The sequence below is a fragment of the Nicotiana tomentosiformis genome, chromosome 11 (assembly GCF_000390325.3).
Source record: "Nicotiana tomentosiformis chromosome 11, ASM39032v3, whole genome shotgun sequence".
Taxonomy (NCBI): Eukaryota; Viridiplantae; Streptophyta; class Magnoliopsida; order Solanales; family Solanaceae; genus Nicotiana; species Nicotiana tomentosiformis.
Genome location: NC_090822.1, coordinates 104,104,601 through 104,130,256, shown reverse-complemented (window position 1 = coordinate 104,130,256; position 25,656 = coordinate 104,104,601). Strand labels below are relative to the sequence as shown.

Sequence of the window (25,656 nt, the reverse complement as noted above, 5' to 3'; positions counted from 1 at the left end):
ACTAAATTATCACAAGTAGTATTCCGATTTGTCATAGAGAGGCATCAGTCTTGTTTGATCCAGGCTCCACTTATTCCTATGTATCATCTTATTTTGCTTCATATTTGGATATATCTCGTGATTCTTTGAGTTCTGTTGTCTATGTGTCCACGCCTGTGGGATATTTCATTGTTGTTGACTGTGTGTATCGGTCGTGTTTAGTTATTCTTGGTGGTTTTGAGACTAAAGCCGATCTATTGTTGCTCAGTATGGTAGTTTTTGATGTTATCTTGGGTATGGACTGGTTGTCGCCCTATCATGCTATCCTTGATTGTCACGTCAAGACAGCGACGTTATCTATGCCAGGTTTGCCGCGATTGGAGTGGAGGGGTACTTTAGACTATGTTCCTAACAGGGTGGTGTCTTTCCTTAAGGCACACTAGATGGTCGGTAAGGGATGTGATGCGTATCTAGCCTATGTGAGAGATGTCAGTATTAATACTCCTACCGTTGAGTCAGTTCCGCTAGTGAGAGATTTTTCAAATATATTTCGATCTTCCAGGCATGCCGCCTTACATGGATATCGATTTTGGTATTGATTTTCTACAAAGCACTCAGCCCATTTCTATTCAACCATATCGTATGGCCCCAGCAGAGTTGAAGGAGTTAAAGAAACATATGCAAAAGTTACTTGATAAGGGTTTCATTCGACCAAGTATATCGCCTTGGGGTGCTCCGGTCTTGTTTGTAAAGAAGAAGGATGGTGATACTAGGCACTTGAGGTGCGATCTGTGGTACATTGTGATATTGATATGCATGCGGTGGTATAAGATTTTGTAGTTGAAACGCATGCGGTGAGATAAGGTGGGCTTGATACGCGGGGCTAATAGGGGAACTACTAGAACTCATGCGGTGTAATAAGATGGGCTAAAAAATGGGATGTTATTTTGGGAAAATAATTTTTAAAACTAAATGTGAAGGCTCCCTGGTGATATAAGGAAAGATTGTGATTTATTTATGTGATTTGAGACTACGAGGCGGTACCTCGATAGTGACTCTTGTTGGTATTTCTCCATTTTTGCACCTGTCCTTGGTTGTTGTTTCCTTAGCATATTATTAATTGTTTTCTCTGTGCTGCATTAAATTGCTTTAGTTCCATGTAGTCAGCCTTGATATGTTATTTGTTGTTTAAATTTCCTTACTGCTATTATTACACTACCTTACACTTGCTCATTCTTTTATTTATTCCAGTAGGGCCTTGACCTGATCTCGTCACTACTCTACCGAGGTTAGGCTTGGTCCTTACTGGGTACCGCTGTGTTGTACTCATGCTATGCTTCTGCACATCTTTTTGTGCAGATCTAGATACTTCCTACCAGACCATACATCAGTGAGCAGAGTCAGTACGCAAAGACTTCAAGGTATATCTGTCGGCGTCCGAAGGCCTCGGAGTCCCCCTCTACCTAGATTATTTTATTTCTTATCCTTTATTAGACTCTGATGTATAGAGATGTTTAGTATCACTTCATATAGCTTGTGACTTGTATTTTGCCGGGTTATGGGCAATTATGTATATAGTAGTTGTTGAATTTTAAGACTTTGAATGTTATTTCAGTTATATTTTGCATGTTGTTAGGCTTACCTAGTCTTAGAGACTAGGTGCCGTCATGACATCCTACGGAGGGGAATTTGGGGTCGTGACAATTCCAATCAAGCCCTTTTGTCATATTCATAATTCCTAAGCATAGAAACTACCTCAGAGATCATCTCCCTCGAACCATCAACACTGGAAACGCTGATTTGATCCTGAAGTCGCAACACACAACCATCTTTGATAACTTCCTCTTAGGTTCCATCTCACAATGCCGTGCCCAGAGGAAAACAAATGAAAACCAACATGCCGATGAGCCTAAATGCATTCAATCAAGGACGGCGACGCCACAATATTAACAAGAGTTCCACCAAATTCGAAAATATCAAATCTCGACCGTAGGCAACACCAACACTGGGCTGAAATGACAGAACACCCCTCCACAAGGTGACAATAATAGCCCACTCGAATACGCAGGGAGAAACATCATGAACCACATCTGCAGTACCATTACAACTCCTCGATGCCCAATTGATAACGAGCGCTCAACGTCGTATAAGAATGAGTATGAAGGAAATGAAGGCATAACCTTCTATGGAACCAAACCGCACGATGATGAATCAAGAAGAGAAGTGCTCCTAACAGGCCTGTAGCCTCTCAAAGATAAGTACAGACATTTCTGTACCAATCCGCAAGACTCTACTAGACTCGCTCATGATCGTGATACCCAAGTGAACCTAGAGCTCTGGTACCAAGCTGTCACGACCCAAAATCCACTATAGGTCGTGATGGCGCCCAACGTCGCCGTTAGGCAAGCCAACGGTGAACTATCAGCTTAATTATTCATTTTATTATTTTTGAAATTATGAATATTATAAGATAGAGAGATCAATGTAATAAAAATAGTAGGTACGTACAATTTCAATAGAAAATAAATTAAAAGTGTGTGAATGTAAGCAATTGTACACAAATTCTAGAACACCCCAAAATCCGGTATCACAAGTGCATGAGTATCTACTAGGAAGTACAATAACAATACATCATCTGTCTTGAATACAAGTTTAAAAAAATGTAAATAACTCTGATGGAGACTCTGTATGCTACGGATCGTAACATGGGATGCAACTATGTGTGCTGCGAATCGTGGCATGGAATACAGCTCACCAGAGAGTCCCCTCAACAGCTGCGCCTCCGCGCCCAAGTGACCATCAAATGAACCTGTCAAATCCTGCACATTTAGTGTAGAAGTGCAGTATGAGTACGTAAATCAACATGTACCCAATAAGTATCTAGCCTAACCCCAAAGAGGTAGTGAGGAGGGGTCGACATTGACACTTACTAGTAGTCCAGTAAATCAAATATAATAAAGTAGGCAAATATGAAACATAGTAGGTAACAATGAGTACAGGTATAGGAAAATAATACGGTCTACAGCTGAACAATGAACACAAAGTCCTCAAATACCGGATACCTCTCAAATGGAGTACGTAATGGTCAACACCAAATCAACGGTGACACCTCAAGTTTGGGAAAATTCATGAATACACGGACTTCTTATCAAGTATTTCGCATGATTATGTCGATACGAGCGGCCCGATCCCATAAAAGTGGTTTTATAGAAATGTCGAGGCGAACGACCCGATCCCATAAGAATATGATACATGATGATGCCAAGGTGAACGTCCCGATCCCATAAGAATATGATACGTGATACTGTCGAGGTGAACGGCCCGATCCCATAAGAGTGTGTTACAATATCCTACCGAGGCGAACGACCCGATCCCATAAGAGTGTTGCAGAGGCGTTCAGCCCGATCCTATTAGAGTGTTTTTATAGAAATGCCGAGGCGAACGGCCCGATCCCATAAGAATATGAAACTTTTATGGGTCTTTGACCCCACTCACAAATATACGTGTGAGTTACGAGATTCAAGAAAAACTTTCCGATGGATACGTACAATGCGGGAGAAATCCGTAAGGGAAGTACAATTTCTACGGCTAACCAAGTAGCTCGTCAAATAGTTAAATAGCGAGTATGATACTCTACGCGAGTCTAATCTCATGATAAATGTAAATTAAAGCATTTAAACATGTAAGAAGGACTCAAATAGTACAATTTAAGCATGGCGTGAGTCTAAGTCTTCCCGGACATAATCAGAAATCCTAGCATACGCACGGACGCTCGTCACCTCATACGTGTATATCTCCCACAACATGTAGCGCATAAGAATATAACACATACGGGGTAATTTCCTCCTCACAAGATTAGACGGGAGACTTACCTCGCTCTGAAGTTCCATAACCGGCTCCAACACTTCTCTAACAGCTTAAACTGATGCCCAACGATCCGAAACTAGTCAAACAATCATGAAAATCAATAAAAATAAACTCCAACATCATAATTAATTACTTTATAATAATTCCCAACTCCGCTCGAAAAGTCAACAAAGTCAACCCTCGCACTCACATGCCCGGATTCCGAAAATATTTGAAGATAAATATTACCCATAATATTACGAACTCAAATATATAATTTATTCCAAATTCCATGCACAATTTTGTGGTCAAAAGCAAAAAATACCCAATTCGAGGTTTTCTCTTAAAATCCCATAATTTTCATAAATATTCATGTTTTAATCCACTTATAAATCATGTATTTAACTCACAAGGTGTAGATATCACTCACCTCAAGTTTGATGATGAACATGGCTCTCCAAAATCGCCCCAAATCCGGCTCCCATGGAAGAAATAAAGTGAAAATTAGCCAAACCCCCGATTTAAACAAGTCTGCGCAGAATTACCTTCTTCGCGATCGCGGAAAACGTCTCGTGATCGCGAAGGCTAAAATGCCACTGCCCCAAAAGCCTTCTTCGCGTTCGCGGCCTTGAGGTCGCGTTCGCGATGCATCATTGCCCGACCTTCCGCGTTCGTGATCCCCAAGTCGCGTTCGCGTAGGCCAAAGGCCTCCTGCCTCGTTTCCTCCATTTTCCTCCTCGCAATCGCGGTTGGGCCTCCGCGTTCGCGAATCACTGCCAGACCAACCTACGCGATCGCGGACCCATCTTCGTGTTCGCATAGGGCAATCGGCTTCCCCTCCAATTTTCGTTCTTCGCGATCGCGAGACAATCTTCGTGATCGTGATCGCGAAGCACACCAGCATACCAACAGACCAGCAGTTCCAGCCAAGTTCCAACATGCACCGGGTGGTCTGAAACACACCCGAGACTCACGAGACCCCGTCCAAATGCACCGCTAAGTCTATAAATACATTGCGTACCTACCCGAAGCCCCGAAACACATAAAACAACATCGGAATCAAGAATTGCACCTCAAATCCTCATTAATCAACTTCTAAGCTTCAAACTCATTTCAACCAACTCCGAATGCGTCGACATATACTTAGACAACTCAGAATCATACTAAAATTTATGTACAAGTCACAAATCACGGTGCGAGCCTATTCCAAGTCTCAGAATCCCAAACGGACATCGATAACATCAAAATCTACTTCAAATCAAACTTATGAAATTCTAAAACTTTTAAAATGCTAACTTTTCAAAATAAGCGTTGAAATGCTTCCGGACTACCCGATACCCAACCGGAACATACATCCGAGTCCGAAATCATCATACGAACCTATTGGAACCTTCAAATCCCGATTCCAAGGTCGTTTACTCAAAAGTCAAACCATAGTCAACTCTTCCAACTTAAATCTTCCGAATTGAGAATTTTCCTTCCGAATCAACTTTGAACTCCCAAAATTCAATTCCGACTATACGTACAAGTCATAAAACATGAAGTGAAACTACTCAAGGTTTCAAACCGTCGAATGACGTACTAGAGCTCAAAACGACCGGTCGAGTCGTTACAATCAACAACTATAGACGGCATTGCCCACCGTTATAAACTATCACCACTTTCCTCAATCACAACCACAACTACCACCACCACCCATCACTATTAATTATTACCACCCACCACCATCATCCTCAACCATAATTGCTATTACTACCAATCATCACTAGCTACTACCCAGAACCACAACCATCAACCAAAAGCACTACCAACCACTGCCTCTAGTCGGCATTCACTAGCACCACTGTTAGCCATCACCACTACTAACTACCATAGTTTAAAAATATATATTTTATTGATAGAATGTGTATCATATCGTGATACACATCTTAATATTCAGATGTGTACTCAGATTCAGATACTTTAATCTTAATGCACATCTTGATATTCAGACGTGTATTCAGATTCAGATATCTTGATCTTAAAAAAAATAAATGATACTTAATCTACGTCAAGTGTCTTCAACTTGACACTCTAATAAAACTGAAGAAGTGAAAGCCACTTGACAGTTGACTGTGTAAGAAACGGAGCAAAAAGTCAGGGCTTTGTAAGTAAGCAAGCATTCTGCTACGCTAACTTCAAATTCCTTCTCTTCCTTTTTTTTCAAGTTACGATCAGAACGATGACATTCTAGGGAATCCAAACCTCCGAATCTGTTGGATATAAACTTCGACCGCAAAGACGGCTGCAGTAGCGCCGCCAGTAAAGCTTGTGTTGATTTGACTCTTGAGCATCACAGGCTCCGTCCATAGCAGTGATAAGAGAGAATAATGTTTAAAAAATGTGCAACAAAACATGTATCTGAAGATTCGGCTAATTTCACAGTCGTTGATATTCATCTTAGAAATTTTTTCGAAAGCTCATTTAATACAATGTATTAGATCAAGTCTTTCTGGAATTATAAATTCAGGTTTGCGACACAACTCACAAGGTGCAATAGTTTTCTTGCGTTTTCAATTATACGTGATGGTCGTTGGTCGGTATTCATTTTCAATTAAAGTTTTCCTTCATAATTCAATCATGTTTTAATATTCTAGCATTATCTTGGTCATTTTTATCGTTGAAAACGTTTCAATCTTTCAAAGAGCTAATTTTCTTTCTACTCTGAACTCACTGTTAATTAAGAAAACCAGAGTCTTCTACTAGTTGACCCAATCATCTATACATGGTAATGCTGATTAATCTTAGTTTATTTCAAGATCTTAATTAAATTAGTAAAGAAACTGATACTATCAGAAGGTTCCTGAAAACATTGATTGGATCTTTCACGACTTCCTTTTTTTGTAAATATATTTACCCTTGAAAACGGATAACAACTGAATTTATACGCGGTTTTAAGGATATGTAGATTAATTCAATACAAGTGATCAATGACGTTAAATTAAGCAAATAAAAGACGTAATAAATGATCAAACCAATGATAAGAGTGATCCCGAGCGCGGTTAATAGTTTAACAAGAAACTGCCTTTGGTACCGAGCTTGCACTTATGAATAAAAAATAAGAACTTTGAATAACGTTCTGAAAAACTAGAAGTAAATTGCCTCGTTATGCGTGTTCCAATGTCCTTAATGAATAATAAGCTTCCCCTTTATATAGTGAGAGGGTTTTACCCTAAGTACAATCCTAAGAAAGGTAAAAATCTTCTGTTTCGCTAATCACTGATTTCCTGCCGATACGGGCCGAGATTCACGCCGTGATATCCGGTTGGGAGCAGACATCACGGCCCTTTGTTAGTCGTGTGTGGTTGTTTGGTAATGCTCTCCGAAGTCTCGGGGCTCGAACCGGACCCGGAGGACGTAGACCCGATGCCCCCGGGGGCGGGTATTTTGCTCGAGCCCTAATACGAGGAGCTCTTCGCTCCGATACTGACTCCTTACAGTCATGTCCCTGCTCCGTTTATCTCACCGTGAAACCGAGGTGCTTAGTGGGCTCGGTTTTACCCGTATACAGATAGTTCCTTCATTTCTCAGAGAGTAGGCTTGCCGAACGATAGGAAACGATAGATGGTTTTGGTTCATTCCTTCGTACGCTACGATGAGTGAATTGAAACGTCCCATCAGTCGCGTCGTTCTGACTTCGGACACGTGTCGCTCTCCGGATGGTTACCTACGAATGCAAAACGTCGGTTGTTTCCCTATAAAATCTACCTCCCCTTGTTCTTTTTCCACTTTTCGACTAAATTGTTATCTTCAAGCTTTCCAGCCATCATCAAACCTTCTTCAAACCTTCATATATTCATCCTTGTTCTTCAATCTTCATTGTGATTTCCAGATTTTCTCCAGACTTTCTTTAAATCTTCATACCTTGTTCTTCATCTCCAAAATCCGTTTCTCCGGAACTTTGCGTTCTTTCCTCAAATTTTCAAACCTCCCCTAGATGACAATGGTCAAAACATTAAAAATTGTTCCTCAACCAATTGCCTCTTCATCTTCTCAACCGGCCGCTGGTACCGAAGCGGTTGCCCCTGAAGTGGTCGCCCTCGAAACGGCTTCGCCCGATGTGGTTGCTAACGAACCGGCCCCGGATCCCTCTTTGAAAGCGTTCATTCCTCGGGGTTGCTCAATTGAAGACGACTTTAAAGTCGATAAGGCTTCGCGTAAACGGGACCGGGGCGAAGGAGTCTCGAGGTACATATGCTCCGTGATTGAAGACGTTCTTCCCATAGTTTGTAAAGACTTCAATTGGGAGGGCAAGGACGTAGTAGTCCCCGGGCCTGAGGACGTCGTTACTACTCACGTGGAGGGGTACTTAAGTATTTACACTTACCCCTTCACACTAGGCCCGGTGGACCCGATCATTCTGGACTTTTGCAAGAGGTATGAGGTGTACCTCGGGCAAATCCATTCGTCGTTGTAGAGGATCGTGATCCTCCTCCGCTACTTCGTGAACAAAACCGAATCTCGTCGGTTCACGATCGACCACTTGCTTTGATTATACAGTACCCGGATGTTCTGAGAGGTACTGATCAAGCTTACTCGCCAGGCCAGCAAGGCCCCTATTTTGAGCATCGATGAAGATCGAGATCGGGGCTGGCAGGGACGCTTTGTCCGAGTGAAAACCGAGGATTTTATCCCCTCCGAATACATGTCATTCCCTGAGAAGTATAATGTGTCTCGTAAGTGCAATCCCTCTTTGAACGTCAAAATTCATTTTTTTAAATTTCTTTCTTCTAATTCATGTCTGTGGTTGTGCAGCTGTCACCCGGGTTTTAAATGCAGTTCCCCGGCTAAAAGAATTGGATCGAGAGCATATGTACTCAGATGTCTTACATCGAGCGCACATGGCGCGGACTCTCGAAAGGCCAATAGGAGGCCCGTTCTCATGGTAAGGCCTCTTTCTGAATAGCCAATACCATGTATGTATCTTTTATTATGCTAACTCCTTTCCCTTTTTATTATTGTAGGTTTGCCTAAGACCACCAAACTTAGGCCATCGGAAGGGAACAAAGATGCGCCCCCGTCCGTTAATCCCTCCGTTGCCGCCACGAAGGAAAAGAAGAAAAGGAAGAGACAACCTTCGGGCTCCGAGGTGAAGAAACCAAAGAAAAAGGTGCTCTGCAAGCCTGGGGGGCTCCAGTTCCCAGGTGCTGGATTCTAACTCCCTTCTCCGGCTTAGGGACGAGCCGGAGGATGAACCTATTTTTGTTATCCACGGGACAACTTATCCCGAGGAATTTGAGGAATCCGAGGGGGAGACTCGTGAGATCGACCCCTCTCTGACTCAAAATATCGAAGTGGATACCCGGGGTGAAACTTCCCACGATGCCGGCTCCGTTCCAAAGGAGGAGCCCGATATAATTGAGATCTTAGGGATGCCCTCCTACACTAAGTCCATGCTCGAGGAGGCCCAGGCGAGAAAGGAGAAGTATAATGAGGGGGGCCATGGTGCGGACGATCCCTTTATCTCCTTTTTCGATGGTGTGGATTCGTCTGCTTTAGAAGACTTATCCGGGCTGGGCGACCTGGAAGTTCCAAAGAAGGACACATCCTCAAAAGCTGACGGGCCAAGCTCGAGCTCGAAACTGACCAACCAGTTCCCTTCTGTAAGTGTGGACCCCGGTCGCAAGAGATCGATTATATTGATCGTCTCGGAGGATGCTCGGGTTTTATTCGCTCATGTGTGTGTAGCTTGCTACCTCCGATGCCTGGTGACCGAGGAGGACCAGGAAAAAATGAATGAGGTGAACGTGTCGTGCCTTTTCAATGAGGCGCAGCAAGCGCTGAACCGGGTAAGGCATTGTTACTTTCCATTGATCTATTGTTATCTGTGTTTGATGTTTCTTATGTTTTTCGCCTTTTTGCAGCCTAGGTACTTCACCACGAGAGTTTCCTTCGGTACCGAGTTGAGGTCAATCAACTTAAGCGCGAGATCAAGGAGCTTTCCCAAAAAAGGGACATGTACAAGCTTCTTAGCGAGCAGCAAGGGGGGTCGCCAAGAACCTCCAGGCCGAGCTGGATGAAGCTCAGAAAGAAGCATCGGCCTAAAGGCAAGAGCACGCCAACTTAGCGGAGAAGATAAAGGTTTTTGAAGTTAGAAACGAGGGTCCGGTCGCAGAGGCTAACAAGAATACTTCACAGGTTAAGCAAAAGATCGACCAGATCGACCAATTCCACAAGGAGATGGACAAGGTCCAAGTAATGGCCAAAGGGTGGAAAAGCAAGATGGAATTGCTGGCCTCAGAGAGGAGGCCGCCCAGGCTAAGCTGTCTTCAGTGGAAGTTCAACTTCGGGTGGCGAAGGAGAAGGCAGATACACGGGCTCAGACAAAATAAGGATCTCCGAGCACAACTGGGCTTGGCCATCGCTGAACGGGATGCCCTTGGTAAGGAGCTCGAAATAATGAGGTCCATGTTGGAGATAACCTTGGCCGATGCTGACGAGATGGTGGCCCAATACATGGCCGATGTTGAAGCGAATGAGGCCCGCCTAAAGACCAATGTTGAGTACGTGAGGCGGGTATCCCAAAAGGATACCCTCGAAGAAATCCATGCCCGAGGCTGTGACCTATCTACTGAGATCGAGGAGAAAAAAAGACTCGAGATCGAGGGCAAAAAGCTAGCTGAACCCCAAGGTGAAGAGGGCTTTGTGGTCTCTGAAGAATTCGAAGGCCCCGACGATTCTGGTGATGAGTCAGGCTCTGGTGAAGATCAGGCATAAATGCCTTAGGATTTTTTAGTTTTTGTATCCTGTACATATTTTTTGTTGAGGCCGTTTTTGTTAGGACTTTGTAAAGATATTCTGTAATCTATGAAATTTTTCCCTTTTGGCAATTTTCAAGTTTCTATTATCTTAGCATCTTTTTACAATTGCAAATATTTCTAATGCCTTAGCACAGAATCGAACGTAGTAATAATTCATTTTTCAGAGATCCAAACAAAACCTGACCTCCTAATAGGCTTTGTGCCTTAGGGTTCCGATAACCCGAGCCGCCCGAACGTATTTCGGATGACAGTCCCCGAGTAGGGGTAGCCCTTTGGGCTCGGATAGGAGCGTCCCTTGGGATCGATTGTCCCAGGGTAGGAATAGACCTTAGGCTCTATACTTTTAAGAAGCAAAAGTGTGTAATAGCAAGGTAAAAACTTCCTTTCATTTCTATGTGCAACGTATAAGATTGGAAGCGTGTAAAAGCTTATATCATGGCTAAGGTGGTCTACGCGGGCACGGTTCACTTTGACCGTTTGACCCATACAATAAATCCTAACCACTGAGCCTAAACTATTCATGCACAAAGTTTCCTTCCTTCCTTGCTAAGAAGCTTGACCCGAGGGTGATGGCCCTCAGTATTCGAGGTTGATCTTGAGAGGGCTCGGATGTTGTTGATGAGACCATTAATTCTGATTAAAAACAAGTGTTCAATTCTAAGTTAGCACGATTTACTGGCGCCTCGTTAAAAACCTTGCCAGAAAACCCATTTGGGACAAAACCGGTTCAAGAGAAAAAGAGTGCAACACGTGCTTTCAGACCTAATAGTCATATTCTCTCTTTTGGTTGTTTCCTGAAAGTGTTAGTTCGATTCGTAATATTAAAAAAGGGTGAATGATATCGTACCTTAGTAGTACTACTACTTTAAGTACGTCATGTTTCACTTGTTTGGTAACTGTGCACCATTTCCTGCTTCGAGTTTGTACGAACCCTTACCGGTAATCCCGATGACTCGATATGGTCCTTCCCAGTTCAGTCCTAGCTTCCCTATGTTCGAGTTTCAGGTGTGCAGTGTTACTTTTCTTAACACCAAGTCCCCGACATTGAAGTGTCGGAGGTTGGTTCTTCGGTTGTAATATCTTTCTATCCGCTGCTTTTGGGCGGCCAACCGACTAGGGCGGCCTCGCGCCTCTCGTCCAATAGTTCCAGGCTCGTGCTCATGGCCTCACCATTCGATTCTTTGGTCGCATATCATAACCTGAGGCTCGGTTCTCCCACTTTGACCAGTATTAATGCTTCGGCACCATAGATTAACGAAAACGGAGTGGCCCTGGTACTAGATTTTGAGGTCGTGCGGTATGCCACAAGACTTCGGGCAGAATTTCCTTCAATTTCCCTTTGGCATTGGTCAACCTTTTCTTCAGGTTTTGAAGTATGGTTTTGTTTGTAGACTCTGCCTGTCCGTTCCCACTAGTGTGATAGGGTGATGACAAGATCTTTTTGATCTTATGGTCCTCGAAAAATTTGCTTACCTTGTTGCCGATGAATTGCTTCCCGTTATCGCATACTATCTCGGCTGGTATTCCGAACCGGCATATTATGTGGTCCTGAATGAAGTCGACGACTTCTTTTTCCCGGAACTTCTCGAACGCTTGAGCTTCGACCAACTTAGAAAAATAGTTAGTCATAAACAGTATGAATTGAGCCTTACCAGGTGCCCATAGCAGGGGACCGACAATGTCCATTCCCTACTTCATGAATGGCTAAGGTGACAAGACTGAATGTAGCAGCACTCCGGGTTGATGAATCATTAGTGCATGCTTCTGGCAGCTGTCGCATTTCTGTACAAAGTCCTTCGCATCTTTCTCCATGTAGATCCAGTAATAGCTGGCTCTGATTATCTTGCGAACCAAAGATTCTGCCCCTGAATGGTTTTCGCAGGTGCCTTCATAAACTTCCCTCAAAACATATTCGGTGTCTCCCGGCCCCAAGCATATGGCGAGTGGGCCATCAAACGTTCTTCTGAATAGAGTACCTTCGGATAGGCTAAACCTGGCCACCTTCGTGCGCAGAGCTCTCGATTCTTTAGAATCCGAGGGCAGCTTCCCAGTCTTCAGGTAGTTTATATACTTGTTTCTCTAGTCACAAGTTAAACTTGTTGAGTTTATTTCGGCATGGTCTTCTTCCACTACCGATTTTATGAGTTGTACGACCGTTCCTAAGTTGAATTCATCGTCATCGACCGATGACGCCAAGTTGGCCAGAGCATCGGCTTCGCTATTTTGATCTCGGGGTACGTGCTGTAAGGTCCATTCCTTGAATCGATGCAGTGTTACCTATAATTTGTCCAAGTACCTTTGTATTCGTTCCTTTTTTACTTTGATTGTCCCATTGACTTGATTTACTACAAGGAGGGAGTCGTACTTAGCTTCGACCACTTCGGCCCCCAGGCTTTTAGCCGATTCGAGACCCGCAATCATGGCCTCATACTCGGCCTCATTGTTACTCAATTTTACAGGTCTAATAGATTTCCTAACTACATTACCCGTAGGCGGCTTCTACATGATGCCGAGTCCAGACCTCTTTGCGTTCGAGGCACCATCCGTAAAGAGGGTTCAAATTCCCGAAAAAGTCCCCGAGGTTAACAACAATTCCTTTTCGACTTCAGGTATATTAAGTCCGGCGTGAAGTCGGCCACGAAATTTGCCAAAATTTGAGATTTTATGACTGTTCGAGGTCGATATTCAATATCATACACGCTAATTTCTATGGCCTATTTGGCCAGCTGACCCGAGAGCTCGGGTTTGTGCATTATATTCCTTAGTGGGTAAGAAGTTACGACACATATTGGGTGGTATTGAAAATACGATTTTAACTTTCTGGAGGCGCTTAGCAAAGCGAGCGCCAATTTTTCTAGGTGAGGGTACCTTGTTTTGGCCTCGCCTAGAGTTCTACTAATATAATAGACAGGAAATTGCATACCTTCCTCTTCCCGGACTAAGACTACTATTATCTCGGATACTGCCAAGTACAAGTACAACTGCTCGTCCGCCTTCGGAGTATGGAGCAAGGGTGGACTCAAAAGTTACCATTTGAGTTCTTCCAAAGCTTGTTGGCACTACGAGGTCCATGAAAAGTTATTCTTCTTCTTCAATAACGAGAATAACCGATGGCTCTTATCGGAGGACCTTGATATGAACCGTCCCAGGGAGGCTATATGCCCAGTTATCCTCTGAATGACCTTGACATCGTCCACCACGGTGATATCTTCTATAGCTTTGATTTTGTCGGGATTGATCTTGATCCCTCGGTTGGACACCATGAATCCAAGAAACCTCCCGGATTTGACCCCGAATGTGTATTTCTCCGGGTTTAGCTTCATATTGTATCTCTTTAGTATGTTGAATATTTCCTGCAAATGTTTCAAATGGTCCTCTACTCACAGGGACTTAACTAACATGTTCGTCAATGTAAACTTCCATTGATTTTCCTGTTTGTTCTTTGAACATCCAGTTTACTAGGCGTTGATAAGTTGAGCCAGCATTTTTTAATCCAAACGGTATCATGTTATAACAATAGGTGTCGCACTTAGTGATAAAAGAAGTTTTTCCTTGATCGCCCGAGTCCATCCGGATTTGGTTGTACCCAGAATAGGTGTCTAGAAAGCTGAGTATCTTGTGCCCGACCGTTGCATCGATCATGCGATCGATATTAGGCAAAGAAAAAGAATCCTTGGGGCAGGCCTTGTTCAAGTCTTTATAATCTACGCATATTCTTAATTTATTTCCCTTTTTAGGCACTACTACTACGTTAGCCAACCAATCCGGGTACTTAACTTCCCGAATGGAACCTATTCTAAGGAGCTTAGATACCTCGTCTTTGATGAATGCATTCTTGACTTTGGACTGAGGCCTTCTTTTCTATTTAACCGGGTGGAACTTTGGATTCAAGCTTATCTTATGAGTGGTTATTTCTGGTGGGATCTATGTTATGTCTAAATGGGACCAAGCAAAACAATCTACGTTAGCTATAAGGAATTCAATGAGTTTTTTTCTGATCCCAAGAGTTAACACCGTACCCAGGTATACCTTCCGATCGGGCAAGTGTTCGATCAATATGACTTGCTCTAACTCCTCGACTGTCGATATGGTGGCATCAGAATCATCAAGGGCGATGAACGACCTGGGAACTCCATAGTCATCATCCTCGCCTGCCTCTAGCTTCTCCAGTTCGGTCGGAACCTGTGTCGGTGATTGCTGTTTAGTTTCTTCCTTCCTATTCGACTTTGGGTTCTTTGATGCCGAGAGTGCGGACATTGGGATCACCTTATCGACCGCGAACATTTCTTTTTCGACCGGATGCTCTCCGTAAAATGTCTTGATCCCTCCCGGTATGGGGAACTTCAATGCCTGGTGTAGTGTCGCAGATACTGCCCTTATGTTGTGAATTCATGGCCTTCCGAATAGAGCATTATATCTCATATCCCCCTCAATCACGTAGAACTTCATTTCGTGAATGGTTCCGGCGATGTTCATTGAAAGGGTTATCTCCCCTTTAGTAGTTTCACATGCCATGTTGAATCCGTTTAAAACCCGGATTGCAGGCACTATTTGGTCTTGTAGACCCAGCTGTTCTACGACCCTCGATTGATGATATTGGCCGAGCTATCTTGATCAATTAACACACGCTTAACTCGAGATTTATTTATGAGTACATATATTACCAGTGCATTGTTATGCAGTTGCACGATGCCTTCAGTGTCCTCATCGTTGAAAGAGATGGTCCTCTCCGGCATGTAATCTCGGGTTCGTTTTTCCCTTGTAATGGACACCTTAGTGCGCTTTAGCATTGGCCCTTGAGGGACGTCGATTCCACCAATGATCATGTTAATGACGTGTTGAGGTTCCTCTTGCTCGGTCTATTTGTTGGAGTCCCTATTCCTGAAGTGATTTTTGGCTCGATCACTCAGAAATTCTCGGAGGTGCCCGTTATTGAATAAACGGGCCACTTCTTCTCTCAGTTGTCGGCAGTCTTCAGTCCTGTGGCCGTGAGTTCCATGATATTTACACATCAGGTTGGGGTCTCTTTGGGCAAGATCGGACTGCAATGGCTTAGGCAACTTGGTATCTTTGATGCGTCAGATGGCAGATACGATGCCAGCAATATTGACGTTGAAGTTGTATTCCGATAACCTTGGTGCCTCCCTGGCCCCTAGCGACATGTCGAAACCATTTTTACTCATGAGTTTCCGGCTATTATGTCCTCGATCGCTCCTTTTTTCACTCCTCACAGGGTTACATCCGGACCCGCTACCTCTTCGATCTTTGTTGTACGGTTGATACCGATCTCTATTCGGTCTTGGTTCATGGTCGACAACTCTTTTAGACCTGTCACTAGTTCTGATAGGATAAATAGACCTGGAGGGCACCCAGAGCTGATCATCCTCGACTCTAATTTTTGATTGGTACTTATTATGAACGTCAACCCAAGTTACTCGGGTACTCTATCAAGTTCTGTTTCAGCTGCTGTGAAGCCAAGGAGCTTTGGGGGTTGAGTTCTTGAGTGAACGCCTGAACGTCCCAATCGTCCGTGACTGGAGGCAGGTCCATTCGTTCCATTTGGAATCTCGACACGAATTCCCTGAGAATTTTGTTGTCTCTTTGTTTCACTTTGAAAAGGTCTGATTGTCTTATCTCAACCTTCATAGCCTTGGCATATTACGAAGTCATCTGCAGGCATAGGAAATGAATCAATTGAATTAGGGGGTAAGTTGTGAATCCATATCATTGCTCCTTTCGACAGGGTTTCTTCGAACTTTTTCAGCAGAACCGATTCGATTTCATCGTCCTCTAAGTCGTTTCCCTTGATGGCACACAAGTAGGAGGTCACGTGCTCATTTGAATCCGTAGTTCCGTTATACTTTAGAATTTCGGGAATACGAAACTTCTTCGCGATTGTTTTTGGTGCCGCGCTCGGAGAGAAAGGTTTTTGGACAAATTTCTTGTATTCCAAGCCTTTCAATATCGGGGGTGCTCCTGGGATTTGATCAACTCTAGAGTTATATGTCTCCACTTTTTTGTCATTGGTTCGATCTTCTTTTCCCCTGATTCCACCCGCTTTGTCAGTTCCTCGAGCATCTTTATTATTTCGGGGTTGGTCCGGGATTCGACTTCACCCATCCTGTCCATGGTTTGTTCATTTCTTCGGGTGTTTTCCCGGGATGGTCCGGGCTCAACTCTACTGGGGGGGAGGCTTTGGTTCTGTAGCTGGTTTATCGCTGCCTGTTGAGCTTGCAATATTTCGAAGATCACCCGCAAATTGATTCCATTGCCTTCACCATTGTGCCTACCTCGGGCTGTTGATCGTGCTACTCCGCGAACGCTGTTCTCAGGGTCGGTAGGCAAGTTTGCGTCGATGGCCACATGTGAGTTGGCATCGATTGGGTCTGCAATCGGAACTCCGTTGGGGTCAGCAGGGGGTACCTCGTTGCTGGGCACTATATTGTTGTTCTCGCAATGGTGGCCAGACTCAGCATCAACATTCAAGTGAGCAGATTGAGTGTTTGACATTCTTAAGTTAACCTGAAATTAAAATCTCAAAGAACTAGCGTAAAACAGAGTGTGTTATGGAAATTTGTATCAAATTACCACTATTATCCTTAGCCCCACGGTGGGCGCCAAACTGTTTACCCTTGAAAACAGATAACAATTGAATTTATACGCGGTTTTAAAGATATGTGGATTAATTCAATACAAGTGATCAATGACGTTAAATTAAGCAAAAAAAAGACGTAATAAATGATCAAATCAATGATAAGAGTGATCCCGAGCTTGGTTAATAGTTTAACAAGAAAACTGCCTTCGGTACCGAGCTTGCACTTATGAAGAACTTATGAATAAAAAATAAGAACTTTGAATAACCTGCTGAAAAACTAGAAGTAAATTTCCTCGTTATGCATGTTTCAATGTCCCTAATGAATAATAAGCTTCCCCTTTCTATAATGAGGGAGTTTTACCCTAAGTACAATCCTAAGAAAGGTAAAAATCTTTCGTTTTGTTAATCACTGATTTTCTGCCGATACGGGTCGAGATTCACGCTGTGATATCCGGTTGGGCGCGGATATCACGGCCCTTTGTTAGTCATGTGCGGTTGTTTGGTAATGCTCTCCGAAGCCTCGGGGCTCGAACCGGACCCGGAGGACGTGATCCTGATGCCCCCGATGGCAGGTATTTTGCTTGAGTCATGATACAAGGAGCTCCTCGCTCCGATTCCGACTCCTTACGGTCACGTCCCTGCTCCGTTTGTCTCACCGGGAAACCGGAGTGTTTAGTGGGCTCGGTTTTACCCGTATACAAAAGATAAAGTTTGTATATGCACTACCCTTCTCAGACCCCACTTGTGAAGTTTGTTGTTGTTGTTGTTGTTGGCCATATATAACTCATCAACCAGGCTTGGTTCAAGTACAGATCGTTAGAACAGATCGTGTTCAAGTAAGGTCGTTTTCACGACCTTCTTTATACATAAATTAAAGAACTAATAATTGTACAACTGTTTTGTTATCAGAATGAGAAAAAAAAAAACATGGAGATAACATCTTTAAATAAATTTTAGACATGCCAGCCCTGAAAATCGTTTACTTTTAAATGTTATTTTAAAGTTTGATTATATTCATGAGCTGCACGTTAATGGAAATCTCAGCGAAAGGGGTTGACATAAAAGAAACTTTTGCCTATAAGAACTGTTTGTAGATCCCATGTAAGAACACACAGCTTATAACTTTAACAACAAACTTTTTGTCTTTTCAAAAAAATTTTCCTTTGGAAATGGATTTGAGAGATAATAATTCAGCTAAAATCAGATTAAGTGATGGGAGATACTTGGCCTATAAAGAGAGAGGTGTTCCAAAGGAGAAATCCAATTATAGAATTATATTTGTTCATGGCTTTGACGGCCGCAAAGAAAGGGATTTTCTTGCACCCCAGGTATGAGTGAATAGCTCCTGATTGTCCGATCATTTGATAATTAAAATCATTCTTCGATAAATGTGTCAAACTCAATAGAATTTGATCAATCTTATTTTTTTGTTGTTAAGGTGGATTAAGTTTATTTTGTCTTTGTAAATGTGCTTGGAGTGATGACAGTAGTGAAAATATAATAGAGATTTTTTTTAAGGGTTTTAGAAAATTTTATTTAAACAGTGAATATTCTCCCCTGATCTAATATAATATATATGGACATATGAGAAAAATAGATGCGAAGGGGTATCAATGATTTAGAGCCAAGAATATTTATTTAATTTTTTCTTTTTAATGTTGAATGTTCTTTGATTTAGAGCCAAGAATACTTACCACCAAGTGTGTGGTGAGATAAATCAAATCCCTCTACTTTTAATTAGAATTTTTTGGTTTGAGTCTTAAATATGGAGAAATTCTAAGTTAATGAGCCTTAGCGTGAATTCGAATTAGTAAGACCAGTAGGTATCGGAAAAAATTGTACTTACATATTGTCACATATACTGATTAATTAATACGTTTTGGAAAATGAGTTAATTAGGATGTAGTTGTTGATTCTTGAAATAATGAACAGGAAATGATGAACAAGATGGGGATATATATAGTTCAATACGATAGAGCTGGATACGGGGAAAGTGATCCAAACCCAAAACGATCCCTAAGGAGTGAAGCATCTGACATTGAGGAATTGGCTGATCACTTGCAATTAGGATCAAAGTTCTATATTATTTGTAGCTCAATGGGATGTTACCCAACTTGGAGTTGCATCAAACACATTCCCAACAGGTAAAATCAACTCTTTTGCGTTACACACAGATAGTGGCGTACGCATGATTTTTTATAACCGGTGTCACATTTAAAAGAGTAAGCAAATAAATTTGAAACGAAGTCGCGAAAAAAAAAATAATTTAGATCATATCAATTATTTTTAAAGATGTTAAGAGACAAAAGTGTGTTGGTTTGGGCTTGAACCCCATAACCAAACTTGAAAATTGCTAACGCCTTAACCAGCGGACCAAGCAACGCAAATTTACCAAGTGGTTTTATTCTATATTATTTATAAGTATTTGTTAATTTTTGTATATCATTTATATGTGTATTTAGTGAAATTTTCTGGCGAAATGCATAACCTAAGGTAAATCTGCCCTGCGCACACATACACACCTAAGTTTTATTTTGTAACATATAAATATTACGCTTACATTTCTTGTTTTAATTTATTTGTGACCGTTCATTTATCTAAAATATAAAATTATTTTTTCCTTTAAATCTTTTAATGTTACAGGTTAGCAGGGGTAGCGTTTGTTGTTCCCATTGTGAATTACCAATGGCCATCCCTTCCTCACAATCTCACAAAGGATGATCAAAGGAAGAAAAACTATTGGTGGATGACTATGACTGCTAAATATGTTCCTAAATTACTACAGTGGTGGGCGATTCGAAAAACTTCTTCTACCAATGATCCAAAAACTACATACTTTACTTCCAAGGATTTAGAGATTATAAAGAATATACCAGGATTTCAGGGTTTTAGTCCGGTAAAATATCACTTAAATTCGCAGTTATCTCAATGTTTTCTGTACTATTTTTTATATATGTCCAAATTGTCTTTTACATTGTGAAGGGGAACCTTGGAGCAACGGTAAAATTGTCTCCGTGTGACCTATAGGTCACGGGTTCGAGCCGTGGAAACAGCCACTAATGCCTACATTAGTTAGGTTATCTACATCATATCCCTTGGGGTGCTGCATTAGGTTAGGCTGTCTACATCACGTCCCTTAAAGTGCGACTGCCTTTCCCCGGACCCTACGTGAATGAAGGATGCTTTGTGCACCGAGCTGCCCTTTTTAATGCCAAATTGGACTTAGATGCATAAATCATCTTAAATATAACTTCTGGAGAGTAAGGTGGGATTTTCTACTTGCCATGGTACAGGAAAAACTAAGGAACAGAAGTGTTTTCAACAATCTTTGCAGTGATTTCCTTGTGGCTTTTAGTAGGTGGGATTTTGATCCTTTGGAGCTAAGCAATCCTTTTCCAGAAAATGGTCAGAGTTGTGTTCACATTTGGCAAGGCAGTGAGGATAAAGTTATTAATCTAAAACTACAAAGGCATATTGCAAACAGGTTACCTTGGATTCAATATCACGAAGTTCCTAATAACGGACATCTATTGATCTATGATACTACTGTTTGTGAAGCCATTTTAAGGTATCTTTTGATTGGAGAAACTCCACCATCTTATCCAACTAAGTCATAGTTTATAGTCATCACTGTCGCATGACCAAGAGGTCACGGGTTCAAGCTGTGAAAACAGCCTCTGCTGCATACTATAGGCCCTTGTGGTCCGGCCCTTCCCCGGACCTCGCGCATAGCGGGAGCTTAGTGCACCGGGCTGCCCTTTTTACTGTCACATAACCATGTTCAGATGTTTACATATTGAATTTCCTTTTTTTGCCCTTTTTGTACTTATCGGATGATGTATTTCATAATGTGACATGTTACAAAAAAAAAAATTAAAACAAAACACTGCTTTTAGCTATAATAGCACTTCAATGCCAGTGTTCCTATAGCATGATACCAACATCTGTGATAATGTTCCTTCCTAATGCACCTAAAACATGTCAACTGTTTTACAGAACAACCAGAAATTGAACACAATAATCTAAGAGCAAAAGCTTAAGGGTAAATAAGAGAGCCTTAGCTGAAACAGTAGATAATGATAAACTTTTACCTCAGATTTATTACAAAAGCTAATGAAGTTCACAATTATCAGTTAAGTACTTAAGTTGCTAATCAAACGTTTGCTCAGGGTAGTTACCGTCTTACTCACAGATACATGATCGATGCTAAATTTACATCATACAGTTTCACTCAACTAGTCAAAAGTTTCCTCAAGATGGTTTCACAAAAACTAGCATTGTAAATTAACAAATGTCCAGCATTAGGAACCTCATGATATTGAATCCACGGAAGCTTCTCTGCTAGATAACGGTTGAGTTCACGTGGGATAATTCTGTCATCGTGGCCTTGCCAAAGATGGACAGAACCTTCGTTCTTTGGAAAAGGATTTGTAATCTCCGTTGGGGCAAAGTCCCAGTTTCCAAAAGCTATTATCATGTCCCGATACAAACATTCAAACTCGCCCTGCTGTCGAACTTTTTCCTGGAGAAAAACATAGTTCCATTATTACGACTCCCTTAACAGTAAGCAAATAGCTAGTACAGCATTAGATGTCTTCCTCACTTATTTCATCAACAACGTCATCCGTTAAGAATAGACTAGAGAAAAAATAGCGTTGTGAGGGTTTCTGCCAATGGAAGAGAACAGGCAACCAAAGACCACATCTTGATTCATCGAAATGTTTATTTGGCTAGATATTTAAAAACTTTGCTGATATTTTCATATCATCGTGATGTTTCTTGAAGGGAAGGAACACAACAGCTTCCCAAATAGGAAACAGCATGATGTTTCTTGTTTACTCTTGGCATAAGTATTGGGATCCCTACATCTGTAGATGACGTTTTTTCTAGAAAGGACTAAGTTTATATAGCTCTCTTTGCTTCGTATACTTCTTATATAACGGGGAAATCCTCTTTCTTTAATTAATATAATCTTCTCTCTCATCGAAAATGAAAGTGAGAATCATTTACCTGACCAGGACTAGGGGCAGCTGATAACTGTTTCACTATTTCTAGATCTGGAGGACTAAATATGGCCATATTCCCTTCCGTAATACTTAAAGCGCGGAACCACTTTTGGTTCATCCACCAATGAACCAGCCATGGGGCATAATGTACAACCCGAAATGTTCGCTGATCTTGAGCAAGCATCTTTCCCAAAGCTTCTTTCGATAGTTTTGCAGGATAACAGGACCACCAGTAATTTACAAATGGAACAACAAGAGCAACTCCAGCCAGCCTGCGTAGACATTTCAATTGTTTGAATAAAAGTACTGAAATGGAACTTCTCCGGGTTTCTAATTTTAAACAATATGAAACAGGGTGAAGGTCATTTCTGAAAATCAAAGAAAAAGATGAAAATGATACCTATTCGGTATGTACTTTAGGCAACTCCACAGAGGATAGGCTCCCATGGACAAGCCAAGCACATAGAACTTGGGTCCTAGTTGCAACTTATCCGCTAGCTCCTCAATGTCAAGTGCTTCACTCTTTACTGAGCGCTTTGGATGTGGATTACTCTCTCCATAACCAGCACGATCATATTGTAGGAGATATATTTGGAGCTCTTGTATGAGGTCCTGGGTACTTAAAACAGAATCAGCTAAATGAATTACAAAGTTCAAGTACCAAAGGTTTACTAAAGACGACCTCCAATTCTAAGGATAAAAGAAAACTATATTGATGTTGCAAATCCATAGCCCATCATAAGTTTATAAAGTTCTCCATCTTCTCAGCATGAGGTATAAGAAATAATAGACGAACTGCTTCCCATGTGTAATAGCTACTAAAATGAAGACGCTAAATATTCAGTTTTATAAATTTCCATCTACTAACTTTCATACCTGGGAAATAGGTAATGTCAAGTCTTTAGAACTATCAAAGCCGTGAACAATAATGATCTTGTACTTTGCCTTCTCCTTCGCAATGCCTTCCTCTTTATAGGCTAGAAATCTCCCATCACTAAGTTGGACCCTTGGCGAAGTCACTGGAGGACCACCCAGTGAGCCACAAACTTTAGGAGGGGGAGGCTTAAGCAATGCCAGATAAGCCCATCCCAACACTCCAACTGTTGTTGCTATTGCTATTTGTGCAATCATAACTGAAAAGAGAAGGGATGAATAAGAGAATAGAGGAATAGGGTGCAAAACAAAATAGACAAAAAATAGTAGTAATCAGGAGACTCGAATGCGGATGACACTGGAATAGTGATAACACATGACAGGTAATGGCCACTGCTTCCCCACTACCATTCTCAGCATAACCACAGCCAATCATCTATCCTAATACAACCTAAATGCTATACGTCACAGAAATGTGATGTCATAAACTTATTGCGCCTCGCTCATCTATTGACTTGGCTGCCCAAAACATTCTGCCGAGAACCACCCTGGCACATTTTGCTTGCAGCTCACTCATAAATTACGAGAAATCCAAGCAAAGCCTATCAGACTTAATGCATATTCATCTGGACAGAGGGCATGTGTCTTAAGAACACATATCAAACATAATTTGACAGTAGAACTCAGATCTCAAATCAGACCTCTGGAAGGCACTTGTCATTAGAAGTTATACAACAAGAACAGATATGAGAAAAGTGTTTAGTAGGTAGCTAAGGCACAAGTGAAGCTTGGCCTCTATAAGGCATTAAAAGATGGACCCAAAAAAGCCATATAGCAATTTTTGGTGACAGATCATTGTGTTCATATCATGCTCGAAAAAACTTTGCAATTGTATTTCAAATGCTCTGCATCTAACAAGATTCTGCTACAACAACAAACCCAGTGTAATCCCACAAGTGAGGTTTGGGGAGGGTTAGTGTATATGCAGACCTTAACCCTACCTTTAAGAAGGCAGAGAGGTTGTTTCCGGTAGACCCTTGGCTCAAGAAAGATAAAAGGAACGAACAAGATTCTGCCACAACAACAAATAATAATTAATCATCTAAAATATGCAATGCCCTTGTAATAACAAGTTTCTCACACCAAAACCCACTCCTGATCATGTTTCTACAAGTACAACAGAAAATGGCACACATCAAAACATCCTAGCTAACAGAAATGGCACACATCAGAACATTCTAAGTTTTGATGTGATATAAAAACTGAGTTTCAAATTTCAGTAAGCCACACAATGGCTTTCAGTAAGAAGTCCGACCCCATTATCAAAGAAAAGATCTTAAATCTAATGGTTCGATAACTGCATCTGCTGAATTTATTGTAAAAAGGATACAATTAACCAAATAATCAAGAAACCAAGGCGAACAGTCTACAGAACATTCCCCTTTTCAAAACATAAATTACACATTCAAGAAAAATACATCTATCATTATCCCCTCATTTTAGCAACTTGTTCATCATATGCTAATTTCAGAATACACACAAGCAGAATATTCTTTCATTTCTCCATTTCAAAATGGAGAATTGAAAACAGCACAGTGAAAGCAAATATCATATTAGTAGCAACTACAGTACAAAAATCAGCTGAAAAAGTGAAAGCAAATATCAGATTAATAGCAACTACAGTACAAAAATCAACTGAAAAAGGTGTAATGCAACACATAAGATTAAAATCAGCAGACCAATCCCAAATATCGATGATTCAATAAAACAACAGCAAAATAGAAAAAAGAAGGTAAAATTGTTGAAAAAAGATAAAATTTTGAAAGGAAACCCACTTGAAGAAAGACGAAATGGGGTGTTATTCTTGGATTTTCTGGTGTGAGCTCTAGCAGAAGCAGCAGTTACTCTTTTACCACTTTGATTTACAGCCATTAGAACAAAGTATATATATGTATAAATGAGAGAATGAGCAGTGGGTAATTCTGTGGAAGGAATTATGCTGCCAATCCACTTCAAAAGAGCAGTAAAATAAAACGTGCTGTCTGACTTGAAGAGGAGAAAGAGCCCACAAGAGAAATTTGATTTGATGTTGTCTTGTCCAAATGGAGAATGAATTTTTCACCCAAATACCGAACCTCACTAAAGGCTACCTAATAATTCCGTCTCTGGTATTTAATTGCGTCCATGATTTAAGAGAAAGAGAAATACTTTTGACACGTATCATCGTGATATTTTTATACCAAATAAATCAAAATTACATTTCTTATATTATGTCACGTCCAAATCGTTTAGTATAAACTTACTTAAAATCTATTATAGACATGTAAATCTAAATTGTTCACCTTCATAGCATGTTTGGCCAAACTGGAAAAAATATACTTATTTTAATAAGTATTTTTTTTAAAAGTATTTTTCAAAAAATAACTTTTGAGGAGAAGCAGTTTGTGTTTGGCTAATCAGTCTGAAAAGTACTTTTAAGCAATAATTTATGTTTGGCCAAGTTTTTCAAAAAGTGTTTTTAAGTATCAAATTACTAATAAGGACATAAAAAGATTTA

General features: G+C 41.3%; 2 protein-coding genes across 3 annotated transcripts; one reads left to right on the top strand and one right to left on the bottom strand.

The window, feature by feature from the left end:
* Window positions 1-18,325: 18,325 nt before the first annotated feature.
* Window positions 18,326-21,119, top strand: LOC104090977 (uncharacterized). Its single transcript, XM_009596202.4, has 4 exons — window positions 18,326-18,548; window positions 19,153-19,364; window positions 19,864-20,116; window positions 20,514-21,119. Exons 1-4 carry the CDS (start codon window positions 18,390-18,392, stop codon window positions 20,835-20,837), a joined length of 948 nt encoding a protein of 315 aa, XP_009594497.1. The 5' UTR covers window positions 18,326-18,389; the 3' UTR covers window positions 20,838-21,119.
* A 158-nt stretch (window positions 21,120-21,277) lies between these two features.
* LOC104090976 (uncharacterized) lies at window positions 21,278-25,223 on the bottom strand. 2 transcript variants are annotated; one of them, XM_009596201.3, is made up of 6 exons: window positions 24,935-25,025; window positions 24,101-24,171; window positions 23,103-23,359; window positions 22,627-22,838; window positions 22,231-22,498; window positions 21,278-21,742 (listed from the first exon to the last, which is right to left on the bottom strand). In XM_009596201.3, exons 3-6 carry the CDS (start codon window positions 23,355-23,357, stop codon window positions 21,452-21,454), a joined length of 1,026 nt encoding a protein of 341 aa, XP_009594496.1. In that variant the 5' UTR covers window positions 23,358-23,359; window positions 24,101-24,171; window positions 24,935-25,025; the 3' UTR covers window positions 21,278-21,451. The 2 variants fall into 2 exon arrangements, with proteins under 2 accessions (XP_009594496.1, XP_009594495.1); XM_009596200.3 differs by lacking the exon at window positions 24,101-24,171 and having other exon boundaries at window positions 24,935-25,223.
* Window positions 25,224-25,656: the final 433 nt, after the last annotated feature.

Coding starts and splice junctions, on each gene's coding strand:
- LOC104090977 (XM_009596202.4), top strand. CDS start 18,390: ATGGATTTGAGAGATAATAATTCAGCTAAAATCAGATTAAGTGATGGG. Junction 18,549..19,152: donor GGGATTTTCTTGCACCCCAG/GTATGAGTGAAT, acceptor AATAATGAACAG/GAAATGATGAACAAGATGGG. Junction 20,117..20,513: donor GATTTCAGGGTTTTAGTCCG/GTAAAATATCAC, acceptor GCCATGGTACAG/GAAAAACTAAGGAACAGAAG.
- LOC104090976 (XM_009596200.3), bottom strand. CDS start 25,031: ATGGCTGTAAATCAAAGTGGTAAAAGAGTAACTGCTGCTTCTGCTAGA. Junction 23,360..24,934: donor CCCATTTCGTCTTTCTTCAA/GTGGGTTTCCTT, acceptor TTCTCTTTTCAG/TTATGATTGCACAAATAGCA. Junction 22,499..22,626: donor CTAAAGTACATACCGAATAG/GTATCATTTTCA, acceptor ATGTCTACGCAG/GCTGGCTGGAGTTGCTCTTG.